This window comes from Cyclopterus lumpus, chromosome 14, assembly GCF_009769545.1.
Source record: "Cyclopterus lumpus isolate fCycLum1 chromosome 14, fCycLum1.pri, whole genome shotgun sequence".
Taxonomy (NCBI): Eukaryota; Metazoa; Chordata; class Actinopteri; order Perciformes; family Cyclopteridae; genus Cyclopterus; species Cyclopterus lumpus.
Genome location: NC_046979.1, coordinates 13238962 through 13256882, shown reverse-complemented (window position 1 = coordinate 13256882; position 17921 = coordinate 13238962). Strand labels below are relative to the sequence as shown.

Below are 17921 nucleotides of genomic sequence, written 5' to 3'. Positions count from 1 at the left end.
AATGAACAGGTTCACACACATGACACTGAACTGACAGCATAACAAAAAGTCTAACTCTGGTTCCTCTTAGGTTTAAACTTTAGTGTGACTTTCCGGGAAATTAAGTGTGTACTCCACAAAACACACACACACACACACACACACACACACACACACACACTAAACGTTTTGAAAAGAGGAGTTGCTGCCTCCCTTTGGGCAGAGCGGTGAATAGCAGACAGGGTTCAACATTTGTCTTTCATGTCAGGGTTACAACATTCAGAATTTGCTAAATCCAGACCTGTCAGATACGCCATATATCATAACACTAAGTCTTTTTTGTTGCCTTTTTGCACTCCGCCCACACCAATTTCCCAGAAATATCTCTTTTTTCTGTGAACTTCTCTGAACAAAACAACCTTCTGATTCACAGAACACACGCACACTGAACATAACAGAGCTTCTCTCAAAGCCTTTAATTCACTTTTTACTTATTCGTTTGGACACATTTTATTCTGTTTCTTAAAGTAACAAAATAACTATAGGCCCATTTCACCATTTCAGGAACTCTGTAATTATCTAACCCCGGAGGTCACGTGATTCACACTTTGTCTGTTTCCTTATTTAAACCTTTTATTTCAAGTATACCCTGTCTGTACACACCGGTCGACAACAAGGCTGCACATTGTGGACACAATCAACATTTTAATTTGTAGGAGGGTCACACATGGAAATTGATGGTGAATGACACAAAGAGGGTTACGAAGAATTGATAAATCACAATATGTTCAAGTAGATGATTTGTTATCTGGAGCAACATGTTAAATGATGTTCCAGTTTTCCATCCAGTTTTAGTTCCACCTAGTGCCAACCTCTGGCTATAAGTTCATCACCTCACCAAATCTCAATTAGTATGTGCTTTTGAACAAATCCAATCACACACGTGTGTGTGTGTGTGTGTGTGTGTGTGTGTGTGTCTGTGTCTGTGTGACTGTGTGTGTGTGTGTGTGTGTGTGTGTGTCTGTGTCTGTGTGACTGTGTGTGTGTGTGTGTGTGTGTGTGTGTCTGTGTGTGTGTAACTGTGTCTGTGTGTGTGTGTGTCTGTGTGTGTGTGTGTGTGCGTGTGTCTGTGCCTGTGTCTGTGTGTGTGTGTGTGTGTGTGTGTGTCTGTGTGTCTGTGTGTGTGTGTGTCTGTGTCTGTGTGTGTGTGTGTCTGTGTCTGTGTGACTGTGTGTGTGTGTGTATGTGTGTGTCTGTGTCTGTGTGTGTGTGTGTGTATGTGTGTGTCTGTGTCTGTGTGTGTGTGTGTGTCTGTGTGTGTGATGTGTGTGTGCGTGTGTCTGTGTGTGTGCGTGTGTCTCTGTCTGTCTGTGTTTGTGTGTGTGTGTGTCTGTCCCTGTGTGTCTGTTTGTGTGTGTGTGTCTGTGTGTCTGTGTGTGTGTTTGTGTGTGTGTGTGTCTGTGTGTGTGTGTGTGTGTGCGTGTGTGTGTGTGTGTCTGGGTGTGTGTGTGTGCGTGTGTCTGTGTGTGTGTGTGTGTGTCTGTCCCTGTGTGTCTGTCCCCGTGTGTCTGTTTGTGTGTGTGTGTGTCTGTGTGTGTGTGTGTGTGTGTGTGAATGTGTGTGTGTCTGTGTTTGTGTGTATGGATCACAATAACGATGAATGTTAAAAAGATAATGGGTCTTCCTCCTCAGTCTTTTACGGTAACATTTTCTGGCGAGGCTGCGAAACCAGAGCGTAAACATTGGCTCTTTATCTTTTACAGCTTGTCAACATAAACACAGCTGACAGCACATTTACTGAGACCGACACCAACGTCTCCTTCTAGACAATAAAAGTTGATCCAAAGGATAGACCATACTTTCGCACAATTGTCTTGCAATAATTAAGAAAAAAAGAATTTTTAAACAAAGTTTACATTTACATATAATTACAACAAATTGTGACAGGAAGGTCGTCGGTTCAATCCCCCGAACCTGCAGGAATGAATAAACATTCACAAAATTGCAAAATGTGTATAGGCCTACAGAAATTCATTGATAATCTATTTTTAATTTGCTCTCCTACAATATCGTATCTTGTAATAGCGTCTCCGCTCGTAGCAACTAGGGGAATTATTATTATTACTATGATCATGCTTTGATACTTTTTTGACTTGACAACAATTTATTTAGAGTTTATGAAGGTGTTTTACAGCAAAATCACTGAGGAGAAGACCATATTTGGTCTGTGCGGAAGTGTTGTTGTTAAGGTATTGTTATTAAAAACAGAGTAATCTCTCACTCAGGGCATTACTCCACCCGCTTGCTGCGTCAGGTGAAATTGAAAATGGAGGAGGGGAACATTAAGAGGGAAGATGAACTAAACAAATGTTCTGTTACCATAATCTTTTCTTCAATAAGATGCTCATATTGTGTGTTCAATAATGTATGTGTTGCCACATGCAAAGCAGTTTCACATTACTTCTTTTGTTAAACTTAAACAGGATGGTTGGGGGAGGGAGAACAGGTTTTGGAGTTTGTGGAGTTTGGAGGAGTGAACCTGAAGAGCAGGGACTGACGGCGGTGAGCTGTTGTTCCTCCATGGCCACTCCTTTCTCAGTAAGGCGATCCTATGTACCTGCTCCTCTGAATCCTCTCTCATTTAGCAAATTCACCTGACTAACAAAGGACTCGACTCCCTCCCAGAAGGAGACAAACAACCCACAGGCTTACGTCACTGCCAGAGAGGAATTAGACTACAGGGAGGCCTTTCAAGTCACGTCTGAAAAGAGTTTCAGTTGAAGCAACTCAAAGAAATCAGCTCTCCACGATGGTGTCCACTGGGTTACAGATTCTGGGCGCAGCTCTGGGGATCCTGGGCTGGATCGGCGCCATCCTCGTGTGTGCTCTTCCCATGTGGAAGGTCACTGCTTTTATCGGCAGCACCATTGTGACCGCGCAAACCACATGGGAGGGTATTTGGATGAACTGCGTGCACCAGAGCACAGGCCAGATGCAGTGTAAGGTCTACGACTCCATGCTGGCCCTCAGCTCTGACCTCCAGGCTGCCCGGGCCCTGACCATCCTCTCTATCGTGGTGGGCATCCTGGCTATCCTGCTTAGCATAGCCGGGGGGCAATGCACCAACTGTGTGCAAGACCCCTCGGCCAAGATCAAGGTGGGCATTACAGCTGGAGTTATGTTCATCATCGCCGGGGTCCTCTGCCTCGTCCCTGTCTGCTGGACGGCACACACCATCATCCAAAACTTCTACAACCCGCTGTTGGTCAGCGCCCAGAAGAGAGAGTTGGGTGCTGCGCTCTACATCGGGTGGGGGGCGGCTGGCTTGATGCTGATCGGAGGAGGCATGCTCTGCTCCAATTGTCCCCCTAAGGATGAAGGCTCCTACACTGCGAGGTACAAGGCTGCCAGCTCTGAGGCCTCAGCACCAGCGTCCGGGAAAAACTATGTCTGAAACAGATCCGAAAGTCTGTAAATAGCTCCACAAAGCCATGTTCATTGGGACAGATGCACTGGTGCTACTGGGTTGTGTGTGATATTCCAGGGTGAGCAAAAAGTATTTGCAGTTTTACCCCTCAGGAGAGCCTTTGATGGGAATACAAATTGGGGAATAAACCACACCCAAAGAGTATAATAAATGTTATATGTTAACACAGTTGTTTGTATGTGTATGGTTGTTGATATGAATATTAGTAATGTGTAACTCTTTTTTGAGTTGTACAAATATTCTATAACCTAATCTGAAAGAGCTATATGTGGGTTGTTTTTATAAATCATATAAGATGTGTGATGTACCATGTTAAACTGTAATTAAATATTTTGCTTACAAATCAAACATCTTTTGTGCTTGCTTTTTATTTTTCCCGACATGATTCATCTAGTGCTCTTAAAATGGAACAAATCAATATATCATTGAAGTTCATAAATTCATATTCACAGTGTGTGTACTTTTTTCACATGTAGTGGCACAAATGTTCAAACAAGGATCCTTTTAAAAACAAAATACCCTCCCAGCGTTTAAAAGTGATCTATTGTGTGACTTCCTTGTTCATCAGGTTTAGGTGTGGCAGAAGAAAAGAGGCACGGTGGTTGGAAACTGGTCTTTGTTCAAGCTGCGAGCCTACAGGCAATGCTATTGTACCTCACAGGACACACTTTTTTATTGTTAAGTAATAAGTAATAATGGCAAGAATATATTAATATATTCCTCTAAAAATCTATCTTGAACAAAGTCCCTTTAATTTAGCAAGCCGAGATGATCTATTTGAATGAAAATTTAAATATTAAAAGCTATTCAAGGGTTAATTCTCTGTTGTTTAAATAAAGATTGGATAACATAACTTTTTTTCCTTTCAGAAACATCCACTTCCTGGTTTGTTTTTAATTGAATATACTGACCTAAACCATGAAGTTTAGAGTTTGTGTTTGCTCAAGGCTTGATTTGAAAGGGTCAGCATGTGTGTTGTGTGTGTTGTGTGTGTGTGTGTGTGTGTGTGTGTGTGTGTGTGTGAGCACAGGTGGAATCTGCAGTCATTGTTCCCTGTCCCAAAGTCTTGCTGGAGGTAACAAAGCTTGTATGTATGGGAACAATGAACCAGCTTTGTGGATATCAAGTCTCAGCTTTCCCCTTTTGTCTGGGAGCACAGAAACTCCACCCTGAAAGTTTGAGCCACTATGGGAAGCAGTCCTCTTCTCACAGTGGGACCTCAGAGCATCAGAGCGCTGCAAAGTCTTCCTCGAGCAGGTGTGAGCGTGGAGTATATGTTGTGTTTTTATGCATTCAGACTAACAATCTCCAGAATTTGAACATTTCTGTAAGAGCAACCTTTTGCCTCCCGGCTGCAGTGGCATCATCATGGTTTCTCAGGGCCTCCAGATCATGGGTGTGCTGCTGGCCTTCATCGGCTGGCTGGGCACCATCATCACCTGCGCCATGCCCATGTGGAGAGTCACCGCTTTTGTTGGGGCGAACATCGTCACCGCCCAGGTGATCTGGGAAGGCCTGTGGATGAACTGCGTGGTCCAGAGCACGGGCCAGATGCAGTGTAAGGTGTACGACTCCATGCTTGCTCTCCCTCAAGACCTGCAGGCCGCCAGGGCCATGGTGGTCATCTCTGTGATCGTCGGGGTGTTCGGCATCCTCATGGCCGTGGTTGGAGGAAAGTGCACCAACTGCATGGAGGACGAAGTGGCCAAAGCCAAAGCCTGCATCGTGTCCGGAGTGATCTTCATAATAACAGCCTTGATGATTATGATCCCAGTGTCGTGGTCTGCTCACGCAGTGATCAGGGACTTTTATAACCCCCTGGTGATTGCGGCTCAGAGGAGGGAGCTCGGGGCTGCACTTTATATCGGCTGGGGCTCTGCCGGGCTGCTGCTGCTGGGAGGAGGCCTGCTCTGTAACAACTGTCCCCGAAACGATGGCACAAGACCCTACATACCTGCCAAGTTCGCCCCTGTGAGAACCGCATCTTCAAACGTTGACTATGTGTGAGTGCTTTTTGAGATTTTCATAAAAATGTGTTCATGATCTTGTGAAAAGGTTGCACAGAAGGATCTGTTTCTTAAAAAAATTGTTTTACGTATGTCTTAACAAGAAATCTTTGTATTTGGTTGATTCTCAGAATTTGAATTACTTTAACTCAATAAACAGACAGCACAGTAAAGTCGCGTAAATTGTCTGGCGTCTTTTTTTCCGATAAAATGTGTCCTTAACAAAAGTTAGACATGCTTTCAATTATCTGTAAATCTAAGGCCTGAAAACTTGTAACCTTCTTCTGACACAATACGATAAAACAATATGCTACTGCTTCAATGTGGAAAAAAGATTTTTCAAAAGTTAATTTTAATAATAAACAATTTGCGGTTGAAATCAGACTATATGATGATATAATGATCACTGTTGGACTTCCAATAGCCTTCTAGATGTTGGCAATAAAGCCTCTTTGTTGATATGTTCCTCTCTCGTGTCCGCTCTGCACCTACAGAAAACACTGTGATAAAACTGAAACTGAACTTCTCAATAAGCACTGGTGATACGGCACTCAGGAATCCAGGGCAGTAGACTCCTGGGAATGTACTCACTGTATTTGTTTGAGATGCCATGGTGTAATCCCCTGAGACAGTTATTTACAGTTTCTGTCTCCAGTAAAATGGACGTCCCTGCCAGAGACAACAGTGTGCTGTGTATGCTTGGATTCATGTTGCCAAGGAACTGTTTTACATCTCCAAAGAATGGATATTTACACTTTGCTCAGTAAGAGCACATCTGCCCATTCTTGTCAGGTTGATATATTCTAAACCTCTTTAATGGTTTTCTTTTCTTTACAGACATTTTTAATTGAAACCAGTCTGACAAGAGACACAAACTCCCCTGTAACATAAGGAGGCCAGGGGTGCAAGTATTCAGATCTTTTAGTTGCTGAAACACCCAAAAGGTTAAGTAAAACAATAAATAAAGTATTCTTAATTGTAGAAATACAGAAGTATAATTTCAAAAAAGAACGTTCAATATCAAAAGGTAGAGTACAATGTTAAAATACAAAATCACCACTGAAAATGCCATATGCATGTTTGATTATGAAGTGAATGTAAAAGCAACATTTTAATGTTTTAGCTGGTTGAAGTGCAGCTAAACTGAACTATTACTTAGCTTTACAATCTTTACAGCATATGACAATTTAGATCTTACATCTAATCTTTAATCTTTAATCTATATATATATCTGTTTTGTGTGTAAAAATCTTAATCTTTAAAGTAACTTGTAACTATAGGTGTACAAAGTACAATATTTCTCTCTGGAATTTAGCATTGAATAACCATCTGAAAACTTTTACTGAATCATATTGCTTAAGAAAATGTACTTTGTGATGTTCCACCGGATCGGTCATATCAACAAAACCGTGTTGCAAAATAAAAGCTGTTTATTATCGGAATGAAGAACAAGAACAAAAATACATGAGTCTTCTTTCTGAAGTGCTGATGATTAATAATAACATCAATGAAAACATCATCAGTCTGACATTGAATTAATATTAAAACAATGTAAACAGAAATGACCTAATGTTGCATTATTGTAAAATGGCACATACCTTAGAGTCACACAAGGTATTAGTAAAAAATAAAAATGCAAATCACAACTTCTTAAGCAACATGTTTGGACTGTGTGTAACGTCAGATGCTGTTGAAGGAGTGCTGCCTTTCACGTGATGCAGCTACTCAGACAAATTCCTTCCCGGGCGTTGTGGATTTAGGTGCAGAGTACTTTGCTCCATTATAGCGGTCTCCTCCTGATGGGCACTGACAGCAGAGAAGAGCGCCACCGATCAGCAAGAGTCCCGATGCTCCCCAGCCCATGTACAAACATGCACCCAGCTCCCTCCTCTGGGCGTCAGGAACCAGGGGGTTGTAGAAGTCCTTTATGATAGTATTGGCAGGCAGAGACACAGTCACCAGACACAGAGCCCCACTCAGGATGAAGAAAACACCGGCGGAGATGGCCACTCTGGCTTTCGTTACTTTGTCCCCAATGCAGGTGGTGCATTTACCCCCGACCACAGAGAGCAGCAGGCCGAACAGCGAGAACAGGATGGCGATGACCACCATAGCCCGAGCCGCCTGGAGGTCCGCAGGCAAGGCCAGCAGGGAGTCGTAGACCTTGCACTGCATCTGGCCGGTGCTCTGCACCACGCATGTCATCCACAGTCCTTCCCAGATGGTCTGAGCAACCACGATGTTGTTCCCGATGAAAGCAGACACCTTCCACAGGGGCAGCATACAGATTAGTATGTTTCCAATCCATCCAAGCACCGCTAGCCCCACGCCCAGAATCTGCAGCCCTAAAGATACCATTGCAGTTTGGTGGTTCTTCTTCTCTTTCTTGCTCTGTCTCAGTTCTTCACTGGGCTACCAACTAAAATCTCTCCCACTGTGAGGAAGTTTTATATGACTCGCCCCCCCCCAAGAAGCCCCCTCCTCTTGGTGGGCTTTGGCTTCAGTGCCAAGATATAAACATCCATCATGCAGCCTTTGAGTTCAGAGGTGTTTCTCTCCTACAAAGAGGCCCTCTGGTGCACTAGCAGGGCTCTGAGAAATAGGAGGCGCTTTAACAGTGTGGCTTAGGCCAATGCTTGCTACAGTAAATGTCTGATGGTGTGAAAAGGGAAAAACTAACTTTATGGAGTAGAAAAATGTACTGGAGAATATAAACATAGTCTAAAATATGAACATCAAGTTTTCTGCAAACCAATCATGTCAAACAATAATGTATTAAATCATAGTGATTCTCAACCAAGGGTTATGTTGACTTCCAGTATGAAAAATACATCTGATTAAAATATATATTCACATATGCATTTATAAGGAAAACAAATACACAAGTATGATTACAAAGTGGTGCGACGCTGATCTTTACCAGAATTATTGTCAGAATAACCAATAAACCACTGGGCAGGACGAAAACACAACATTCACTGCTGCAAGTGGGAGTTTGTGAACATTTAAAATTAGTTAGTTACAAAGCGAGCAGAAAAAAAAAAGGGAGAGCTAAAAGTCATGAAAAAAAGTCTACAGCCGTAGGGGTGCTTTGAGGCTGTACCTGTGTTTTGAGCTAAATGCTAATGTCAGTGTGCTACCAACAAAAGTTAAGCCTGTAACATGATGTAATGAAGGCAAAGGGGAACACGTACATCATGGGTGATCAAACCAATTTAGAAACCAAGGGTTAACAAAGACAAACACTACCAGCTAAACTACAAATAAAACAACTAGCCTGCATGTCAATAGAAATAAGTCAAGAATTATCCAAAACAAAAAACACCAACAAATGAATGTACTAATGAAATAAAGAAATCTCTAAACTATAGGTACTAATCTTCTCCTTGATGTAGTGGAAAACTTGGTCCGTTCCACTTGACCACTTCCTGTATTTAAAGGCTGTAATTTAGGGGTTGAATCTTTTGCAATGTCCACCAATGCAGCAAACATAGAAAACTAAAGTGTGTGCAGGAGGGTTACACGCGTTCAAATCCGCTGTGTGGCAGCAGCTGCAACCGTCACAACAATCTAATGTGGCCTTTGGGAAATGCATGGTCGGAATAGGGATGACCTTTGGGGTCTTCAGGTCCCATTTCAACTGCCTTCAGCCAAAACCTTAGTATCTACTTCAATTGAGTTTGTTCACACTTACACTAAAAATATGCACTTAGTACTTTCCCCACCAAACCACTTGTACATATGTACATATATGTACATACCTTGGACAAACAAGTTGCCAGGACCAGCTTTGACGTTCCCTTACATCCCCTCCATTATTGGCCAACTTTGATGGTTAGAGAAAAAAGAAGAACGTGAGGAAAAAGACTCCACAAACTGATTAGTCCATTGATATTTATCACACAATATTTAGTCATTAAAATTAATTTCACTTTGATTTGGACAAAAATTAAAGCAATTTCCACATAACCATTATGAAACAATGTCCGACCTAAATGCACTTCTTGATTGCATTAAGTTTAAGAGCTGTAGAATGAGCCGTTGTTACATTAGAAATAAACAGTAGGCATTGAATGGTAAAATAACAATTCTATCTTAAGAAGTCATCTTCTTCTTCTTCTTCTTCTTCTTCTTCTTCTTCTTCTTCTTCTTCTTCTTCTTCTTTCTACCACCACCCACTAATCTGGAGTGTGGACTTATATGAAAACCAAAGAAACAAACAAAAAAACATAAACATTTAAATTAAATTAATTCTCAGATTCTATTCATTAGTCTTGTTGCCCCTAAATATTCCAGAAGAATGTTCTAACATTTATCACTAAAGCTTTTCTTTAGTACATTAATTATATTTCCCTCTCCCATCTCTCTTAGCCTATTTTTTTAAATGTCTCTCGCTGACTCGTACCTCTGTAAATCATACGCTTTTTTCACATAAAAACAATACTGCTACCACTACCTCCTTATTCACCTGTGTCTTCCTGACCTCTGCTTCTAGACATGCTATTGGATCCATTGCTCCCCTTCCTTTTCTAAATCGACTTTTATATTTTGACCTGAGAGTCCTAGATTCCAAATAATATGTTAGTCTTTCTGTGATCATTCGCTCCATGATTTTACAAACATGGGAAGTCAATGCTATAGTTTGATGGATTAGTGGGATCCTTTCCTGGTTTCCTGATGGGTACTGTAACTGCTTGTTTCCAAAGTCCTGGTAATTTTCCTTCCAGCCAAATTGTATTATGCAAATGCAAAATCACCTCTAATGCTAAATCAGACAGATGGTTCAACATGATGTAGCAAATCTGATCTTTCCCTGGAGCAGTTAGGCCTGACTTAATTATGGCCCTATTTATTTCTAACATTTTTTTATGTTGTTAAGTATTGTAGAATGTTGCACGTGCATCATACCATGTCTTATTTCTTGTTCAGATGAAATCCAGACCTACAAATAAGCCAATTAGCTAATTGGTGATGTCATCAGATTCACTTCAGACCAAAGCTACTTCAGAATTGATTGAAAGTGTTTCTATTTTTTTTCAAACAAAGCATTTTTCACAAAAAAACCTCACAAAATCATTACATTTTAATGTCCTATAGTGGGTGATCAACAATATGGGACTAGCTTAATGACCACAGGTGTTTTCAATTTGAACAATTTTGAACAACCAATCAGGAGCGGCCACGACCTACCATGTGGGTATAAGAGCTGCAGGTGATCAGGCAGATCCGTATTTCATTGTTGGTTCTGCTCAACCTGAAACAAACATGGCATCTGCAGGTCTCCAGATTTTGGGTATCTTTTTGTCAACCATTGGCTTTCTGGGCGATATCATCATCTGCGTCCTGCCCATGTGGAAGGTGTCTGCGTTCATCGGGAACAACATAGTGACGGCGCAGACCTTTTGGGAGGGCCTGTGGATGAACTGTGTGATGCAGAGCACCGGGCAGATGCAGTGCAAGGTCTACGACTCCCTGCTGGCCCTCCCCAATGACCTGCAGGCAGCCCGGGCCCTCGTCGTGATCTCCATCCTGATCATCTTGATGGGAATCCTGCTTGCTGTCGTAGGAGGAAAATGCACCAACTGCATTGAAGATGAAGACGCCAAGAGCAAGGTAGCCATTGCTGCGGGAGTGTTTTTCATCATCGGTGGCATCCTGTGCTTGATCCCTGTGTGCTGGTCTGCGCACGTGGTCATCAGAAACTTCTACAACCCCATTATGATGGACTCACAGAGGAGGGAGCTGGGAGCGTCGCTGTTCATCGGTTGGGGCTCAGCAGGACTGTTGTTGATTGGAGGGGCACTTCTCTGCTGCCAGTGTCGCCAGCGTAAAGACAGCCGATACTCTGTCAAATATTCTGCCCCAAGCTCAGCAGCTCGTGGAGGAGCCTATGTTTAAAATGTCTTGATCTAGGAGACTGAACTCTTCACTAATGTTTTATGATTTTTAACTTTATTTTAAGATGTTGACTTATTTTTAATAAAGTGTATATATTACTTACAATTGCCTTGGTGTGTCTTGAGTGATAACTTTAAGGTTTTTATGATGGTTTAGTCTTTAGAAAGTCTTAGTTCTTTGCTGCCTTCAACGTAGTTGGTATGTTTTAGTTCACCTAAATACTTGAAGGGTTAAGGGTCTAAAAGGTGGGTGGAGGTTATGCCAGGGTTGTGTGAACTAATGCAGTAGGTCTTTCAAAGATATTGTATACATGGTAGGAGAAGCACATGCTAATTATGTGCTAGTGAACTAGCATGCATAATACCAGTATCTGAATTACTGATCGTGAGCACTAGATTTATGAATGTTGCATTTTTTTTTTTTCATCTGGAAGACTTTCGTTGGGATTTCCCAACCCCAGACACCCTTTAAGCATTTGACTTGGCATAGGTGCTCTTAACAACGATGACTCCGTAGTGGGGAATGCTCCCCAGAGAAGGAAGTGTAGGGTTTTGAATGCAGCTTTAATGCTGGCTCTTCCCCAATCAGCATAGTATATGAAACGCACCTGTTATGGCCTTATTCCCTATTGGCGCTGTGGTGGTTCATGATTCACCTGCTGCCTCTATTTTGCATCTGCTTTGCCCGTTGAAACTTTGTTCTGTTTTGGCTTTTAGTTTTTGAATATTTCACTGATTCCTTTAAACCCTCCTAGCACCTTTAGCATAGGAAACACTGGACTTTCCTTTTCGAAAGGTAAGGAGATAATGCCGCCCCACAATTCCTTGCGTTGGCAATATTTAAAGTGACGCACATTTCGTCCGTTCACGAGAACAAAAGATATTGAGTGAAAAACGCTGATCATGTAAATAAGGTGTTTCATAAACTATTGTCTGCATGTTCTTATGATCAGATTATATTCTGCATATAAACCATAACATAAAGGGATATGAGACATTGTTGGTGGGAGATCGTATTTAATTCAGCATGTTTGAAACTGGGCAATGAGACAGTTTAGTAGCTTTGTACTCTGTGACAATCCCTTAGTTTTTTATTTTTATATTCTCCTTTCACTAATATTCCAATCTTGTTAAAGTAATTGAAGCAGGTTGTTTATGTTATTAAAGTAATACTTTGAACCGGGTTGTTCATGTCGTCTGCATGAGACAACACTGTAAGAACACAGACGAAGTATCTAAGATGCGCTTTTTTGTAGTCCATCTCCTGAACGTTGTAGTTTCACCGCTGCAGACCAACGTCACTAACATCCGCCTGTCGTTGCATCATAACTATGTAGTTCAGTGAAAGTGGAGTCTGACTCTCTAAACACAGCAGTTGTCTTTTCCTAACTAGTCATGAATTCTCCTTCCCATCGTTCCTTGACCCTGTGACGTTTTCTACAGAGGACAAGTGGTTAGGAATAGATGTTAGGAGGTCACTTTTTGACTATTCGACCGCAGCCTCTGTCTCATTATAGTTCACTCCTTAGGTCACCTGAGACTTCCTGGCTGATCAGCACAGGTGCAATCATTCAGCTTGATTGCTGCACTGGTAAAAGAGCATGCCATTGGTGTTAACAGGCATTCATCAATGAAATCTAGTGTTCATGGTCTTTATAGACACTTCAAAATTTACACAGGAATTTTTTTTTATTGTTGTTTCTGTAATGTAAATTAACATTTTCAATTTCCTTTAGAGAAAACAAATGTGATGTCAAACACTTAAATGTCTTTAAGCATTTATTAAACAGAAACTTGGAATAACTAAATTGAATGGACAGAGCTCTTAACTACAAATTGTTAGGATGTCTGACCCAGAAAGATAGTGCAACATAGTTCTATACATCTACAATTATTGATGACATGTTTGCCCCTCATTCCCCCTCCCCCCCCTCCTCTCGCTCTTCGCTCCTCGCCATGGCGTCATGCAGACAGGCCTTGTCTGCCTGACAGATGTCGCTTGGCTGCGGCCCTGGGAGGTGAAAGTGGGAGACAGAAAGGCAAAATAGACAAGACGACACAACGCCTAAACAATAATAAGATACAATATGTTATTGTTCCTTTTCGCTGGTGCCATTGAGGCTAGGTCAAGATGAGCTGGACTCAGAGTTCAGTAACACACAGAAGAACACTCTTATACATTTCCACCACAGTTACGTATTGCAGAATGTGGCACGTGCATCATACCATGTCTTATTTCTTGTTCAGATGGAATCCATCCATCCATCCATTTTCAATACCGCTTTCAGATGGAATCCAGACCTGCAAATTAGCTCATTGGTAATGTCATCACATGCACTTCAGACCAAAGCCACAGAGACATTTCTAATGTTTTCAATTTGCTTAAAATGTCACAAATCAAAAGAAAAAATAATGAAGAGAAGAATATATTTATTCGAAGAATATTTCAGATTAATAATTAAAAAAGGATGTGAATTGAAGTATTTCAAAATTGATTGAAAGTGTTTCTATTTCTATTTAAAACAAAGCATTTTATATGAGGATAGCTAGAATCTCACAAAAAACCTCACAAAATCATTACATTGTAATGTCCTATAGTGGGTGATCAACAATATGGGACTAGCTTAATGACAACAGGTGTTTTCAATTTGAACAATTTTGAACAACCAATCAGGAGCAGCCACGACCTACCATGTGGGTATAAGAGCTGCAGGTGATCAGGCAGATCCTGTATTTCATTGTTGGTTCTGCTCAACCTGAAACAAACATGGCAGCTGCAGGTCTCCAGATTGTGGGCATCTTTTTGTCAACCATTGGCTTTCTGGGCGATATCATCATCTGCGTCCTGCCCATGTGGAAGGTGTCTGCGTTCATCGGGAACAACATAGTGACGGCGCAGACCTTTTGGGAGGGCCTGTGGATGAACTGTGTGATGCAGAGCACCGGGCAGATGCAGTGCAAGGTCTACGACTCCCTGCTGGCCCTCCCCAATGACCTGCAGGCAGCCCGGGCCCTCGTCGTGATCTCCATCCTGATCATCTTGATGGGAATCCTGCTTGCTGTCGTAGGAGGAAAATGCACCAACTGCATTGAAGATGAAGACGCCAAGAGCAAGGTAGCCATTGCTGCGGGAGTGTTCTTCATCATCGGTGGCATCCTGTGCTTGATCCCTGTGTGCTGGTCTGCGCACGTGGTCATCAGAAACTTCTACAACCCCATTATGATGGACTCACAGAGGAGGGAGCTGGGAGCGTCGCTGTTCATCGGTTGGGGCTCAGCAGGACTGTTGTTGATTGGAGGGGCACTTCTCTGCTGCCAGTGTCGCCAGCGTAAAGACAGCCGATACTCTGTCAAATATTCTGCCCCAAGCTCAGCAGCTCGTGGAGGAGCCTATGTTTAAAATGTCTTGATCTAGGAGACTGAACTCTTCACTAATGTTTTATGATTTTTAACTTTATTTTAAGATGTTGACTTATTTTTAATAAAGTGTATATATTACTTACAATTGCCTTGGTGTGTCTTGAGTGATAACTTTAAGGTTTTTATGATGGTTTAGTCTTTAGAAAGTCTTAGTTCTTTGCTGCCTTCAACGTAGTTGGTATGTTTTAGTTCACCTAAATACTTGAAGGGTTAAGGGTCTAAAAGGTGGGTGGAGGTTATGCCAGGGTTGTGTGAACTAATGTAGTAGGTATTTCAAAGATCTTTTATACATGGTAGGAGAAGCACATGCTAAGTGTGGACTAGCATGCATAATACCAGTATCTGAATTACTGATCGTGAGCACTAGATTTATGGATGTTGCATTTGTTTTTTCATCTGGAAGACTTTCATTGGGATTTCCCAACCCCATACACCCTTTTTCTTGGAGGTGACTTGTGTCTACTTGGAAAAACCAACATTCCAGAATGCATTTTGCACCACCATCGAAACAATGGCAGAGGAGAAAATGCACAACCGAGAGTTCTTCCAAAGACTGAGTTACAATGTAATTTTAGGATGTTTTCAGGCGAGAAGTTTTTTAACCATTGGTCTGTTTGTCAAGATTCAGTCGACTTAAAAATATGCTCTGACTGTTTCAGAGATTTGAGGTCCTGCTCGCGGAACCAGGTCAGCGCTAATGGTGCCTGGCAAACAGCCTGATCTTGGCAGGACTTGATATGATCCAATGTCTCCATAGAAAATAAACAGATTTGGAGGCTCTAACGAGCAATCTTTGGTCTGTTTATTTGTTCACATGTAATGTTAAATCAGTTTGACTAAGGGCAAGGTTAAGATTTATAACTTAATATATATTTATAAACAATATTTACAATTATAGGTGTATGTCTGTAAATCAGTGCAGGAAGGAAAGAGTTGTGCCATGTGAGAAATGTGAGCCTCTAATGTCATATATATATATATATATATATATATATATATACATGAATACAAAAAAAGTAGGGTTGTCATTTTTTGTTTGACTGTAAAAATACTTTACAGTGAAGAATCGGAGTAAACTCATGAGCAACAACAGCTGAGGTGATGACGTCATCAAGTCAGCTGTTCCAATTGCAGAAAGACCGTCCTCCCGTCCTCTGGAGTCTGGACTCCAAAGTCCAAACTACAAAAGTACACGTCTGTATTTGGTATTGAGAAACGGCCCCTGTTCTATTATGATGTCTAGTGAGCCAGCATGTGTAGTGGGGAATGCTCCCCAGAGAAGGAAGTGTAGTGGTTTGAACGCAGCCCTCAGCCTGGCTCCTTCCCAATCATCTCCAGTATATAAATGGCGCCTGTTGTCATGGCTTCACTCCCTGTCCTGGCCCTGTGGTGGCTCATGGTTCACCTGCCGCCATTTTGCTGGTTTTTGCTTCTGCTTTGCATGGTTTGGCCGTTGCAACTTTGTTCTGCATGTTTTGGCTTTTAGTCTGTGTTGCCTTTACGGCATTTTCTATTTCATTTTTGTTTAATTAATGGGGTTTATTTCAAGACAGTTATTGGTAACATGATTTTCCTGTTCATGGCATGTTATGACGTCACTTCCGGTCAATTCACTTCCGGGGCGGGACTTCAGGTTAAATGGTGTCTTAAATGTGTTTCACTAGCTCGGGTTAACATTTGACAGTGGACCGCATGCTCCAGAATCTGCTTGCATCCACGGGGAAGCATCGTAGAGGCAATTTCGTGAGTGCTGTAAATGTATAAAGATGCAATGTATATTCATATTTTCTACTGTGAAATGTTATATTTACGTATGTACACTGAATGTTTGTATTGTCTTTGTTTGCAGTTTTCACCAGCATGATTGAAGGAAAAGAGTTACAGTAAATGGGTGAAACTTATTACGACTCCGTCTTCATTGACTGTGGTTTAACTCGGTGTTTAGTCCAGAGTTCCAACACCCTGCACGAGAACACTACAGTGAAAAGAAAAGCATTGGATGTTTCAACGGGATCAAGATGGCCGCCAACGACAAATCGTCTGTATCTAGCACTAGGAGCAGCAAGACTGCGTCATCATCACCCAGTGTGGCTCGCGTTCGGGCTAAAGCAGAAGCTGCTAAGATTAGAGCATCATATGCTACCCAAGAAGCTAAACTGAAGATGGAAAAGGCTTCTAGGGAAGCAGATAGAGTCACAAGAGATGCTCAAATTCAGTTGGAAGCAGTAAGAATAGACACAGAGTTGGAGGTGCTGACGTTACATCGAGAAGCTGATGTGGCCATGGTGGAGGCTCAAGTGCTGGAAGACGCCGAGGGAATTCCAGTTGAAAATGGCAGATCTGAATAACAAAGGAGAAAAATTGAACGTACCAGTGAATATGTTCAATCACAAATCAATCTTCGTTCTTCCGCTCCACTCTTGTCAGTCTTACCTGTTCCATTCCAGGAAGAATCAAGTGCCAGCTATGTAACATGGTATCCACCTACAAAAGATACTGTACCACCTACCAACTACAAGCTAAAGTCCGAAGGAGCTGAGAGCGGGCATTTAGCTACACCAAACCTACCTGTCCGTGCACAGTCATATGTTCCACAGCAGATTCCTCCCTCTAGCACACCACCTCTGGCAGAGCCTTTGGCACAGTATTTAGCACGACGAGACCTTGTCAATTCAGGACTGTACCAATTTGATGATAAGCCTGAGAATTACCGCGCATGGTGCTCTTCATTCGACAATGCCGTTGGCGAAGTTCACCTCACAGCATCCCAAGAATTGGACCTCATGACTAAATGGCTGGGGAAGGAATCTAGTGAACGGGTGAAACGCATACGCTCAGTGTACGTAAGCAACCCCAAACTGGCTTTACACAAGGCATGGGAGAGGCTGCGTGAGTGCTATGCCGCTCCTGAAATAATCGAGAGGTCTCTGTTCCAGCGGTTGGACGCAGTCCCCAGGATTTCAGCGAGGGATCACACCAAATTACGTGAACTTGGAGATTTGCTCATGGAAATCCAAGGCGCTAAAGAAGAAGGTTACCTCACTGGCCTGTCGTATCTGGACACATCACGTGGAGTTGGACCAATCGTGGACAAACTTCCATTTGCACTTCAGGACAAGTGGATGTCTACTG

At 42.1% G+C, this 17921-nt stretch overlaps 5 protein-coding genes across 5 annotated transcripts; 4 read left to right on the top strand and 1 right to left on the bottom strand.

Annotated features, from left to right (window-relative positions):
- Nucleotides 1–2564: 2564 nt before the first annotated feature.
- Nucleotides 2565–3798, top strand: LOC117743195 (claudin-4-like). The gene has a single exon (XM_034551013.1). It carries the CDS (start codon nucleotides 2789–2791, stop codon nucleotides 3431–3433), a length of 645 nt encoding a protein of 214 aa, XP_034406904.1. The 5' UTR covers nucleotides 2565–2788; the 3' UTR covers nucleotides 3434–3798.
- A 1036-nt stretch (nucleotides 3799–4834) lies between these two features.
- LOC117743008 (claudin-4-like) lies at nucleotides 4835–5514 on the top strand. Its single transcript, XM_034550726.1, has one exon. The coding sequence runs from the start codon at nucleotides 4835–4837 to the stop codon at nucleotides 5471–5473; it is 639 nt and encodes a 212-aa protein (XP_034406617.1). The 3' UTR covers nucleotides 5474–5514.
- Nucleotides 5515–7197: 1683 nt separating this feature from the next.
- Nucleotides 7198–7833, bottom strand: LOC117743009 (claudin-4-like). The gene has a single exon (XM_034550727.1). The coding sequence runs from the start codon at nucleotides 7828–7830 to the stop codon at nucleotides 7198–7200; it is 633 nt and encodes a 210-aa protein (XP_034406618.1). The 5' UTR covers nucleotides 7831–7833.
- A 2892-nt stretch (nucleotides 7834–10725) lies between these two features.
- LOC117742525 (claudin-like protein ZF-A89) lies at nucleotides 10726–11475 on the top strand. The gene has a single exon (XM_034549977.1). It carries the CDS (start codon nucleotides 10738–10740, stop codon nucleotides 11368–11370), a length of 633 nt encoding a protein of 210 aa, XP_034405868.1. The 5' UTR covers nucleotides 10726–10737; the 3' UTR covers nucleotides 11371–11475.
- A 2633-nt stretch (nucleotides 11476–14108) lies between these two features.
- On the top strand, nucleotides 14109–14874 carry LOC117742523 (claudin-like protein ZF-A89). Its single transcript, XM_034549973.1, has one exon. It carries the CDS (start codon nucleotides 14137–14139, stop codon nucleotides 14767–14769), a length of 633 nt encoding a protein of 210 aa, XP_034405864.1. The 5' UTR covers nucleotides 14109–14136; the 3' UTR covers nucleotides 14770–14874.
- The last annotated feature ends 3047 nt before the right edge of the window (nucleotides 14875–17921 follow it).

Bases quoted from the DNA above. Each gene is read 5' to 3' on its own strand.
- LOC117742523 (XM_034549973.1), top strand. From the start codon at position 14,137: ATGGCAGCTGCAGGTCTCCAGATTGTGGGCATCTTTTTGTCAACCATT.
- LOC117743009 (XM_034550727.1), bottom strand. From the start codon at position 7,830: ATGGTATCTTTAGGGCTGCAGATTCTGGGCGTGGGGCTAGCGGTGCTT.
- LOC117742525 (XM_034549977.1), top strand. From the start codon at position 10,738: ATGGCATCTGCAGGTCTCCAGATTTTGGGTATCTTTTTGTCAACCATT.
- LOC117743008 (XM_034550726.1), top strand. From the start codon at position 4,835: ATGGTTTCTCAGGGCCTCCAGATCATGGGTGTGCTGCTGGCCTTCATC.
- LOC117743195 (XM_034551013.1), top strand. From the start codon at position 2,789: ATGGTGTCCACTGGGTTACAGATTCTGGGCGCAGCTCTGGGGATCCTG.